This window comes from Leptidea sinapis, chromosome 13, assembly GCF_905404315.1.
Source record: "Leptidea sinapis chromosome 13, ilLepSina1.1, whole genome shotgun sequence".
Taxonomy (NCBI): Eukaryota; Metazoa; Arthropoda; class Insecta; order Lepidoptera; family Pieridae; genus Leptidea; species Leptidea sinapis.
In genome coordinates this window covers 3,976,526-3,989,578 of record NC_066277.1, presented here as the reverse complement: position 1 = coordinate 3,989,578, position 13,053 = coordinate 3,976,526, and the positions used below count along the sequence as shown (strand labels likewise).

At 34.7% G+C, this 13,053-nt stretch overlaps 1 protein-coding gene across 2 annotated transcripts; it reads right to left on the bottom strand.

Annotated features, from left to right (window-relative positions):
* Positions 1–518: 518 nt before the first annotated feature.
* On the bottom strand, positions 519–10,879 carry LOC126967783 (inositol oxygenase-like). 2 transcript variants are annotated; one of them, XM_050812477.1, is made up of 7 exons: positions 10,756–10,879; positions 8,040–8,214; positions 5,271–5,479; positions 4,101–4,237; positions 3,188–3,322; positions 1,053–1,148; positions 519–692 (listed from the first exon to the last, which is right to left on the bottom strand). In XM_050812477.1, the coding sequence occupies exons 1-7, from the start codon at positions 10,768–10,770 to the stop codon at positions 584–586; spliced, it is 876 nt and encodes a 291-aa protein (XP_050668434.1). In that variant the 5' UTR covers positions 10,771–10,879; the 3' UTR covers positions 519–583. The 2 variants fall into 2 exon arrangements, with proteins under 2 accessions (XP_050668434.1, XP_050668433.1); XM_050812476.1 differs by lacking the exon at positions 10,756–10,879 and adding an exon at positions 10,588–10,718.
* Positions 10,880–13,053: the final 2,174 nt, after the last annotated feature.

The window sequence follows — 13,053 nt, the reverse complement described above, 5'->3', positions numbered from 1 at the left end:
CCGCTAGCGGTTCAGCAATTGCAGGGCTTTAGGACTTTATTATTCAGGTAATCAAGACCTGGGGAGCTATAAGGGTCTGATTTCTGAATGAGACCGAGAACTTCATGTTTATCTGTAGGCGCTATAAATATTGAGCTTAGTGCTGATGAGTTAATTTTGACCTTGGCTGCAAGCGATTCTTCGGTTTCATTTTCTTATCATAGTAAGTATTTTGTATTTTATTAATTTCAATGTAAAATAACACGAAGCGTATGTTTCATGATTTTAAAAAATCCATTGAGTGACAAGATGCCACGCACACAAGCATCTAATAGTTGCCGTAATAAAAAAGCCATTGTTCTTAGGTGATGCGGTATCTAGATGGAGGGCAGCTAGACCAATCTTTAATCTAAGGTTGGTGGTAAGTAAAATGCAAAATTAGCTTTCGTTTTTGGATTTATCAGTTTTGTCGAAACCGCCCTTATAGAACTTGAGATGGATAAAAGACGAAAACACAAAAACAAAATAAAAACACAAAATAAAACCGAGGGCTTTATTATCCTTAAGATAAGTATTTACATTATATAACAGGAAAATGTTTTGTCTACCACTCAAGTACTCCGGGGATGAATTTGTCGATCAAGCCCTCGTAGTAAGGCCATAGAGCCTCGATGTCAGGAACGACGGTACTCTTTGTGTAGAGGTCGTATTTGCTGGAATTCATAGTTTTATTTAAGATAAATTATTGCTTTAATCATTCTTAAAGTCAAAGTCAAATAAAATTTATTCAATTAGGCTTGAACTAAGCACCTTTGAATCGTCACTACAAATATTTATTTAAAAAGAAGAACATACAAGAAACTCAACGGCCACTCATTTTAATCAAATATAGTATTTTACAATGGCTGTAATATACATAACAAATTAGTTTGTAAGGTGCTACATCCAATATATGAGTCGTGTTTAAATAATATAAATTATTTTATAAAAACTAATAAAGAATTAACTGTCTAAATATAAATTATCGTATGGTGGATGCATCAACTGAGTCAAACATGTCAAAATATACTCACTTGAATTTCAAGACAGCTTCTTTGATCTTTTCGTCTTCTTTGGACATGAGGTGTTCGTAATCACCACCTGCGTACCACGGGTAGAACGAATGGTACCTGGTATATTAAAAACATCATAATATAAATATATGTGGGAATGCCCACACCAAATTTAAAGTTCAATGTATTATTTTAATATGATCATTAATTGATAAGATATTATGCCTTAAACCTGAGAAGAACGAGCTAAACTCAGCGGGCCCGTATTTTAATTACACTTAAAGTAAATCCACACATTCAATAGGCATAAAAGGCATTTACTTCCTCAAAATTGATTCCTTTAGAATTCTTTTTGATGTCATTTCTAATATACTAGATACTACTACCGCTTCGGAAACAAATGGCACTCTGAAAGAGAAGAAGCGGCACAAGAAACTCATAACAGAGTTTGTATGACCGCTTAGTATTTACTACAGTATTATTTATGGGGGGGGGGGGGGGGGGCGGTCAGGTAACCGTATCTACAACACATCATAGTGCCTAGGTTATAAGCTGATTCGTAAGTCCGTGAAACATTGTAATCAGTATTTCTAGCTCGGACTCATTGATCTTATGAAGCGTCATAATGATGTGCACAGGTAGTCGATATCGATAACATTTAATATATAATTTGTTTAAGGTTTGAAATAATGAAAATCTAAACAATTTGTTATTATTTTTAAAGTGATAAACCTTCTGGGATTAATCACACAAATAAGTTTTGAAAACAAAATTTATGAACGATGCGCGACTCGAAACCGCGACATCTCGCGTTCCGTATGAGTCATGAGATATAAAATACTTAGCACATGATAGCAAATAATAAAAATACAAAATAGCACAATAAAAAAATAAATGAATAGATAATGTTTATTTATAAATTCCATTACAAATTATTTTCTTCAGCTGATTTCTATGTCAGTATCGACTTCGGCTGCCGCGATAAAGCGGTTCTGGTATCGATAAGATGCAAATCTTTGCACATTCCTATTGCTATTGACATTCATGAGCTGACGACTAAACTGATAACGCGGGTAAATATGCGAATACTCGACTAATTATCCGAGTAATTAATAAGCATAACAAAAGATGTACAGTCATTTGAGTGACATATGGCGGCATCTTTAAATCTCAGAGTATTTGCAACGACAATGTATCGAGGCCTTATCGCATTGTGATCGTAATGTGACTGTAGGTAAATGATGTCGCTTAGTGGGTCATCTGCTCGTTTCATTACTTTTTTTATGACAATAGGAGCGAGACGAGTAGGACGTTCAGCTGATGGTAATCGATACGCCCTGACCATTACAGTGCTGCTCAGGATTCTTGAAATACCCAAATTTCTCACGGCTCTACAATTGCACTCGTCACCTTGAGACATAAGATGTAAGTTTCATTTTCCCAGTAATTTCACTAGCTATGGCACCCTCCACTACTGCATCACGGCAGAAAATGGCGTTCTTGTTGCTATGATAAAAATCTTAAGCAAAACTTTCCAAAAGTTGCATTAAAAATAAATGGTAATAGGTGGTGTTATTCACATTCTCAATAAGATCTTCAATTGATTTCATTTCGTAGGGTACCGCATTGTCATCTAGGGAAGAATATCCAGGAAAACCCTGCAGTATCATGGTTTCTTGTTCTTCTGTTTTTGGCGTATTAGGCTCATTAAACGGGATGACGAATGGTATTAAGCGTAAAGAAATATACCTAGCAGTGGGAGGCTCCTTTGCACAGGATGCCGGCTAGATTATGGGTAGCACAACGGCGCCTATTTCTGACGTGGAGCAGTAATGTGTAAACATTACTGTGTTTTGGTCTGAAGGGCGCCGTAGCTAGTGCAATTACTGGGAAAATACGACTTAACATCTTATGTCTGAAGGGAATTTTTGGGTTTTTCGAGAATCATGAGCGGCACTGCATTGTAATGGACAGGGCGTAACAATTAACATCAGCTCAACGTCCTGCTCGTCTCGTCCCTTACTTTCATTAAAAGAATATATATGTGAAAACAGGTCTTAAGTTACAGTGACTGGCGTAAAATGGTGTATTACTCGTATGCGATTAAGCTTAATCGGGTTCGATTAAATAAAGCGGATTCTACTGTAGTCTGTTACCTGATCATCCAAAGACCTTCTTGCGGGAACTTTCCTTTATTGTGGAGGAGGATGTGGTAGAGATACTCATCGTGACCCCAGGACATGATGATGTTCTCAATACCACAGTTGGGTTTGTACATGCCGTATTTAGTGCTGGAAGAATACACATATCATTTTAGTGTTACGTTTTAAAAAGAAACAAATTCTCAGAAAATAACATCTCTGCCACACGAGTAAAGAGTGTTGCCGACCTAAAGGATATATGCCTACGTTTTATAATATATATTATCACCTTTTAAACGCTCAGAAAAGTAGTTCGTTCTGCTGTTTGATTGTTGATTGAAAAGCGTACTCCGTACGAGATACTTCTCGTCAAATATTTCTTCGGGACTCTCCCGTGATAGATATGCAGTAGAACATATCTACGTAACTATAAAGTACTGGTCTTTCGACATTTGCAGCAGCTCTGTTTTACACGGCGACAAACGTGATCATTTTTAGTACACACCTTAAAATTTGTTTTCCCTACATAACGAAAAGAAACATAAATTTAACTAGAATAAGCAATTGTCTAACTACTTAACTATAAAACTGCATTAAGGTCCCATTCGGCAGGTAATGTGACCAGAATACGGGTCACGTTACCTCTTTGAATAATCCAACTTATTCTGTGATAGAGGTACCTACGTGATAGATCTAGGGTGTCCTGTCAAATCTGTAAGGTGCGTGGACAGTTTATCAATAAGTGTTAGACACAACAGACACTGAGAACACATGGTCTCCTACCCATTGGAAGAAATATATTATATCCATTAACAAAGGCCTATCTCCAAAGATCTCCACGACACGATCGGTTCTGCGCTGCCCTCATTCCGGCGATCTTGACCAGATAATCGGTCTATCTAGGGGGGTGGGGTTATCTAGAACTTACTTATATTTAGGGTTGTGGGTGTCTGGGTTATCTTTGAAGCTGTCGTCTCCGTATACGATGTGTTTGTCCCACTTACAGCCGACGGGGAAGGTGTCACCTACGACGCACCATTGCGGCTCGTCGTACAACGCTAGCACCTAACAAAAGATAATAATTGTAAATTAATGAAATGAACATTTAATAGCAGACAATACATGCTACACAGATTTGCAAATTAAAATGTTTTTTCAATAGGTACAAAAACAATGATATAATATTGGATAAAAATTATAAATGCGACTTTTATACTTCTCTTCAACAGAAAGTGTTATCTTTTTGTAATAATGCCATACCCAAAATATATCCAAAGCAATTTCATTTGAGAAATCTGTAGTCCACGAGTAACTAATAATTACATATTATTATTCAAAAATCCATTCAGTAGTCATGGCCGTGGGTTATGAACTTTTATTGTCGGTATTTTGAAAAGAAATCTTCAATAATAACTAAAGTCAAAGCTGTGGTGGCACTTTAAAAATATAGGAAATATTTTTCTTCTATATTAGGGTTTTTAAATAGTGCTCTACTTTTTAAGCAAGGATGTATTCTTTTATGTGTACTTTAATAGGTTTTAGAGATAGAGCAAAGGAATAACTCTAGTGTACATGTCGTTAGAATCGATTTCACTCGGCCATTTTATTTGCTAATAAAATAGCTAGTTTTAAAGTGAAACTTTTAATACATCGTCTCAAACTTTTTCATCTGTGTGTTGCATGTCGCGTGACGGTTGGGCGGCGCCCATAGTTCGCAGCAGCTGACCGTGTAGTGTACCTATAGACTATATTCAAATTTCATCATTTTCAGAGTTCAATTAAAAATATTAGTTGGAGACTTAGTCTACTTTCATTCCAATTACCCAAGTATAAAATTATGATTGATAAAGCGATTTTTATACCCTTAATGGAATATTATTCCAAAAATTTTTATTTCAATGTAATAAATAATAAAAGTAATAATGTAAAAAAAACACTTCACTTTTACTTTTACCAAGATTTTCATAAAACCACACAATCGTTTTTAGTAGGTGATTTATTATATTTATATTAAGATATCAGTTTATTTTTATAAATATTTTCTTCTAAAGGTGATTTTATGGCTACAAAAAAAATGAATATTTTCTCTTAAACTCACCTTTCCGACATCATGGATCAGTCCAATTAGCTGGAACCATTCCTCGTCAGGATAGTCCTGGCGAATCCGCTCCGCAGTCTGGAAGGCGTGCACGATGTTGGGCAGGTTCAGGTCAGGGTCTGACTCATCCACCAGCTCGTTCATCCTGTAGAGAGCCTCCTTCATAGTCGCTTTGAAGTGGTTGAACTTCAGCCATTTGTCCATTTTAGCTGGATAACAGACCATTCATAATAATTATAAAATAAATTATTTGATAAAAAGGTTAATGAGGTGTTAAGGTGAAGTAGTCATAAAGAAACTGAATGCACTTATGGGGTTATTAATGAAAGAAGAGTGTGTGTTAGTACAACTAACTGGGTTTTGTCCTGAGGCACAGCAAAGTATTCCGAAATTTACACACCAAAATACTTTTATATAACAGCTTGGTAAGAAGTGTAGAGTATGGTAGTGTCATATGTAGCAAACATTTGGATCCTTTCGGGGACTCACTCAAACATTCCGAAGTAAAATTTTATTATGTGATAAATTAAATAATTTGTAATATTAACAAAATATATTTTATATTTAACTGATTTCAATTTAGCGAAATACCAAGAACTATTTCATTGTGTTTTATTTTTCGGTAATAAGTTAATACGTTTTTTAAATTATGTATAAGTACTTAATTTGATATAAATATTTGTAAGCTTCATAATAATTGCATGCTGTATCTACCTTAAACGATAATGCATTTAGAATTAACTTTAGATTAAATATTTTATTGTAGCTTGAATTAATGTAATTATCAGTGATGGATCGAATAAATAAACAACTTAGTGCAGACAAATGCAACTATTAATATAACAATACTAGTTATTAATAATAAAACTTATATCTATATTTTTATCTCACACCCTGCAAGTTTATTTTTACCCTCATCGCGCCTAAAGTTAAACTTACTTCTAAAAATGTCATAATCAGGGTGAAGTTAGAATTTCAATAATAGATGGAAATAGAGAGGTAGGTATTTATGTAATTCCGAAATCTTTGCCTAATGTCCACATTGTGTTTGTGAGACAGGATTGGTTTTGAAGTTGGATTTCGCTATCGGGCGACAATGGTATTTATTGACTTACGTCCGTTCCCAATATTCAGTCTATCTCTTACTTGAAAATAAAAATCGTTACTATCGTTGACTTTTCCGGCCTAATACTTATCGATACATGCTCTCTGTCAATGGGACAACGTAAAGCTTACCGGCGATAGAAGTTTGAATGGAAATTGCAATTCACGCGTACCAATATAAGGCGATAATAATGACTTATCGGGTATATTATGACAGCTTCAGATTATTGACAGCTAACTACTGACAGTAGAAGGTAGTAATTTATCTCTATCTGTAGATAGTATATTGGGAGCGGCCGTTATATATTTATGAAGTTGTGGCTATGTTTACAACATTAAGAAGAAGGAACGATTAAGGTTGGATTTCTTATGTAATGGCCGTGAAATTCTGAATGCACGTTTTACCAACAGTTTATTTACTTAATTGTTAGGAAAACATGCAGGTCTATGAATACATACATACGGTTACAGCAAAATGAGTCACAGACAGTGGAAATAAATGTTATAAACTAAGACGGGCCCTTCCCGGTCCTATCTATCGTACATAAAACCTCTTTCAGGAAATACGTGTTTTTGAATAATCCTTAGTGAATGTTATGTCATTGTCATTCCCATTGTAAATAAATATATTTCTATTTCTATTGACTGAGTAAGTGTAGTCGCAATACAACAGAGGAACTAGGTCACTCATGTGGCAGTACTGTCCTAAAACGAACATTGCACATACAAGTTCTATAGCTTAATTGTTTATATGGAGGGTAGAGGCAAGGAGAATCATCTCATATGGGAGAGAAGTTCAAAAAGTGTCCAGCTTATGCTGTAAATAACAGTTCAAAAAGCTTCCACAATGGCGCTGGTGTAGGCACAGGGTATGGTATGAAAATTGAAGGAGTTAAAAAAATTATTAACATTGTCGACTAAATTAGTTAATTATTGAAAATTTTAATAACTTACGTTGTACAAAATAATGTAGTGAATATAACCTTTAAGAATTATTATGAGAAAACGTGTAACTAGAGTGATTAGTATTATTTTGTATTTGGCGCTACTTTTAAGATTTACCCTGTAGCGCCACCCTTATTTGATACATTTTGACAGACACTTTTTCATTTACACGCCACTAGACTAGTAAAAAAAGAAGGACTCCGCGCCGTGATATTAGCAAGTGAAGCACCTTTATGCTAGTGTGTGTGCGGTTACGGGGTATACCAGTTACACAATTTTTTCTCCCTTAGATAATCATATAACCACAAATTCTTTTATATTATTGTTTTTACACTTAATCACAACGCACAACGGCATTTTTAAAATATTTTATTGCGACGCAAACTGATCTGTTACAGACGATGGCAAATCTCATAATGGCGGCCGATCGGCTTGAATTAGTGTGTCAGCTTGGGGCTAAGTATTTACACGTTTTACCGGGTTGTTTTGGTGCCTCACTGTTATGTAAGGTGACACGGAGTCCTTTTTTTTACTCGTCCGTGATACACGCATGATTGATACCCTCCATAATTGTTAAGTGTTATTATAACCACAGAGTAGATATGGATACACACGCATTAATTGTATCTATTAATGAAAGGTGTGCTCATTAAACCTACATTTATTTTCCTGCGGTCAACTTTATTACAATATAGTTACAAATGAAATGAGACCACTTACATTTTACAAAGTCAACGGTCATGTAAGTGTGCATTGTGTAGTAGGTCTTTCTGACCCTCTGCCTGATAGGATCATTGTCGTCGATGGAGTAGTCCCGGAATGCCGTCACGGGCTTGTCATCGTAAATCTTTTCTGGCCGAAGCAGCTGGGATGGGTCAATTACTCCAACAGTTTCCTTAAAACAGAAGCAAAAATCTATGAGTTTTTTTTATTATTTTTGTGCGCAAAGTTCGATTTTACGCATGCATTTGCGTTCGCAAAGTACCACTTTCCACACACGTTGACACGAGCGTGCGGGAATGTAACTATTTTTTTATGGAATAGCAGGACAAACGAGCGTACGGGTCACCTGGTGTTAAGTGATCACCGCCGCCCACACTCTCCTGCAACACCACAGGAATCACAAGAACGTTGCCGGCCTTTAAGGTAGGTGTACGCGCTTTTATTGAAGGTATCCATGTCGTATCGTCCTGGAAACACCGCACAAGGAAGCTTATTCCACAGCTTTGTAGTACGAGGAAGAAAGCTCCTTGAAAACCGTAACCGAGCCTGGATGAATGTTGTGCGCGTACGGGAATGTTTGAAAATAATTATAGTGGTCGAATTTGCGCACTTGTATCGTAATGTACTATACTGTATTTAAATATTATTTAACAAGATATCGTTTTGTAAGCGTATTAAAGATAGTTTGTAATTAATAAAAATGCTTCCGATTCTGAATAATTAAGACAGAGGCGATCTTACGCAGACAAAGGTAACCTAGCTCCGCCCAATTCCTCAAAGCCATTGGCTTGGTCCCAAGATAGATATTATGTATTCTTTTATCTTTACCCATAAAGACAAGCTTTACACTTAGAATTATGGCTGTTTCACTCTGTGCTATTATGATAAAAGATAAAAAATGAGCAAAACAAACCCAGCTACCATAGCTGCTACTATTTCATCAGCTACTTATTCATATATCTACTTAATGTAAATGACACGTGGTTGCTGATCACCAACATAACCACCAGGAGCATCGAAGCATCTGAGTGATTTTTTTTATGAAAATAAGGGTCGAGATGAGCAGGACTTAATTATGGTAATTGATACATCCTGCCCATTACAATTCAGTGCCGCTCAGGATTCTTGAAATACCCAAAAATTCTCACGGCACTACAACAGCTCTGATCACATTGAGACATAAGATGTCAAGTCTCATTTGCCCAGTAATTTCACTAGCTACGACGCCTTTCAGACCTAAACACAGTAATGCTTACACATTACTGCTTCACGGCAGAAATAGGCGCCGTTGTGGTACCCATAATCTAGCCGGCATCCTGTGCAAAGGAGACTCCTATTGCTTCAAGGGTTTCCTTAAAATTTTTCTTCTTGTATACAACCAGGGCTCTTGGAGAACCAACAGTTTTCAGATATCATTTACTGCTGCGATTAAATCCATATTTAATATACAGTTCACTCCTAAATAATTTATTGTTTCTGATCTCTGATCTCTATCACTGTTTACAAGTTGTTAGGTACGTACAAAATCATTTTTAGTTCGCTTAATGTGAGCGGGAGTGTTATGTTCTTTCTGCCTTGTTTTTTAAATAGGTATTATACATTTCGTAATATAAGATCATATAAAGTTACGATTGTATTCAATCGTGCAAGAAAAATCTCACTTGTTAGAAATGAAAACTTCTTTAGCATCGTTGTAGTTTGAATGTTGATGAAACGAAAAAGCGAGACAGTAGAAAGAGACAGACACATAAATTCATAAGATTTAACGTGGGAGAAAATGTGTCAGGAAGCATTATACAGTGTTAAGGTACCAGGCGATCATAGTTGATGAAGAGATTGCCTTATGTATGACGTGAGTATACCTTAATATTCTGACTATCACTGCGTAGACACCAGGAGAACATAAATATGGTAACAGTTATAGTCATGTCTTTCATAGCGGTTGAAATCATGTGTCATCCTAGCAACATCCTATTTATCTGATCTCAAAATTTGAGTAATATTCCTGTCTATAATTCGCTAAAATACTATTTTATTATAAACTATATACCTACCTACATTATACGACATTAGAAGATATTTATAACCCGTTTTTTAATTTTGTTACCCGTCAATTCCCTTTTTAACTTTATTATTGTTCATTTTTCTATACCTTTTTTCTTTCTCTAGTCTTAAAGAAAAGTAAACTTTAATCGCATACAAAATAAAGATATATTAAATTAATGTATTAAATAAAGTAAATGAGAATTGGACAAACATAAACTCAGATTTCTTTCTCAAAAGAATATGTAGCTGTAGGTACCTACATACCACATAAAATGAATACCTACCTGCTACTGATAAAAAAATATTTATTGGTATTATATCAATTACGATATGTAATTTAAGATATATTTGAATCTATCGACTTTTTTTATAAACATTTCGTAAAAGAGTAAAAAATTTCAAAGTTAAAAAAATACTGAATTTAGAAGAAAAAGTAGAAATAACCAAAGCAGTTAATTTAATATTCAAATTAGAGTTAAAAAAATGTCGTAAAACATACGTAAAACGGGAGACTGACGATCTCTAAGTCCATAAAAAAATCAGAACCGGGATGGTCCAATCCACAAGCGCACATTATAACAAGTTCAATACTAACTTCAAACACAAGTGTCACAGTCAAATTCTACCCAAGAATTAAAATTAGCCTTCAAAAAAATGTTTAACTCACTTTCTTGTCCTTCATAGCTGTTGAGTGTGTTCAAAGTGACTGATGCTTCGGCTTCTGAAGCAGTCCTTAAATGTCGTCAGATTTATCGGTGGGTCAGGTCAACTTATCTATGTACGTAATACAAATATTATGGCAAATTTCAATGTCATTATTATCAATGGTTATTTGTTTCTAAAGTTGTAGATAGCGGCTAAATGTGTGGGTTTGGCCTTCCTTTTTTTGCATTTTTACTTATCAATAGACGGACAGACAAATGGTTGTAAATAACTTTTAGGATTAGGATTAAGTGGAAATCGAAGATAACAAAGAATTTAGAAAATTATTTTGACTCATACTATGAGAATGTTGCTTTTTTTCGAATGGAATTCATACGGCCTTACAAATAAACTTGGTATAAAGTTATAAATGATGATAAACAAAGAATATGCAAAATGTTTACAATATCGTTGACAACACTCAATACAATATTAATTCTGAAGTTTTTTGAATGACAAGCTGCCTTGCAAATAAACGAGGGAAACGTTATAAATCGGAATAAACCATTCGTCAGCAAAATGTCTATTTGTAAACATTTTACATATTCTTTGTTTATGCTTAGTTATAACTTTATGCCATTGACTTAAAGGTCTTAGTTACCAGGTCATAATATCCCAAAAAAAAACAAAAACTTTATGCCAATTTTATTTGTTAGGCCGAGAGTTTAGTTGGGAGCATATTGGTGATAACGTAGAAGTAGAACTTTCTGGTTTGGTATGTGCAGTCATTCATCGCACTCTGAAATTTTCACCCGAAAACAGCGTTGAACTGTTAGTCAAAGTCAAATAAACTTTATTCAAGCAAGCTTAAACTAAACGTTTTTGTATCATCATTTAAAATATTTAATTTAAATTACCTGAATCTACCATTATGTTCAAAACGATAAGCTTGTGAGAAGAATATAAAAGAAATTCAATTATCGCATTATTATATGGCTGTAAATTGTTATTGGGCTGCATCCAATATTATGAATCATGTTTAAAGTTAAAAAGGGTTTTAAATATGGAATATTTCATAAAAGTAATAAAATTGTTCAGACCGACTAACAACCCAAAAAAAAATCTGATTTCAACCACGCGTTATTCATTTTCAATTGTGCGATTAACTAGTAAAAATACATAGATAGATATTGCTATTGATCACGTTAGAGATACAACAGTTATATTTCTTGTCTCAATTTTTTAAAATTTGATAAAATAGGCGTAGATTTATGTTTTTTTTCTATATATAAGATAAGGTTGAATTAGGTGACAATTATATGATAAAATTTATCATATAATTGTCACCTAATTCAACCTCCGCAATTATAATGTAGAATCTATATCATATTTTTTAAATATTAACAGTGATTCTCATTCTTAAAAAACAAATGAAAGACGAAAATTCAAAATTTCTCAGTGCCCCATCTAAGTTCTGGTGGGATGAGCGTTGGTGCCGTAGAAATAACTGGCAGCGGGACTGGCGTGGTGCGATGATTAATGATAATCCCAAGAGTTTTTTTTTAAAGAATGTATCTCACTCCTACACACACATACACTTAAGGCTTGTTCTCGTCGGGGTAGGCAGAGACAACAAAGAATGCCACTTGCCTCTATCCTTACAAAGCTCACGCGCTTCCTCTATATTCATTACTCTTTTCATACGTGCTCACTTTTACAATTATATCAAAACTAGTAATAATATATACCTACATATCTAGATGCTGAAGGTGAAAAAGATTCTACATTAATGCTACATTAATAATTGAAAAGCAAAATATAAATTAAAAATACCGGTGTGTGCTTGGACCAAACAACAAAATTGAAACTTCATCTAGGGAGGTTAATAATAGAAAATACTATGTTCACCGAGCTACTCTCCCTTCGTTAACTCGTGACGGGTCGGTCTCATTCAATAACCACACAATGAAGTACTCAGCTCGCATAAAGAAATAAAAATAAGTTTCTACTTCATGATAGTTATTTTGAATTCAGATATTCATTAATATTAAAAATTTTATGCTATTGTTATCCAATGTTCCAAAGCTGCCTTTCCACTTGCCTTCACATGAGCCCCTTGCCCCTTTTTCTTGAGCCTTTTCCTCTTTAAAAAATACTATTCACCTTCCCGTTCCGGGAAACTGATCGCGCGGTATGCCTCAGATCGGTGTGACTTTAGCGCTCGCGCAGCGTTCTGTTAATGCGTATTATTTTTACGTGTATTGATAGATTACTTATAATTATGGTGATTTGAGTGAATGTATCTGAAAGCTATTGTAACAAG

What these genes read in the sequence shown, in the direction of transcription:
- LOC126967783 (XM_050812476.1), bottom strand. Translation starts at nt 10,662, where the DNA reads ATGTGCGCTTGTGGATTGGACCATCCCGGTTCTGATTTTTTTATGGAC. An exon ending in TCGTCAGTCTCCCGTTTTAC is followed by an intron (nt 8,215 to 10,587) that starts GTATGTTTTACG and finishes TTCTGTTTTAAG; the next exon opens with GAAACTGTTGGAGTAATTGA. An exon ending in GACCGTTGACTTTGTAAAAT is followed by an intron (nt 5,480 to 8,039) that starts GTAAGTGGTCTC and finishes TCTGTTATCCAG; the next exon opens with CTAAAATGGACAAATGGCTG.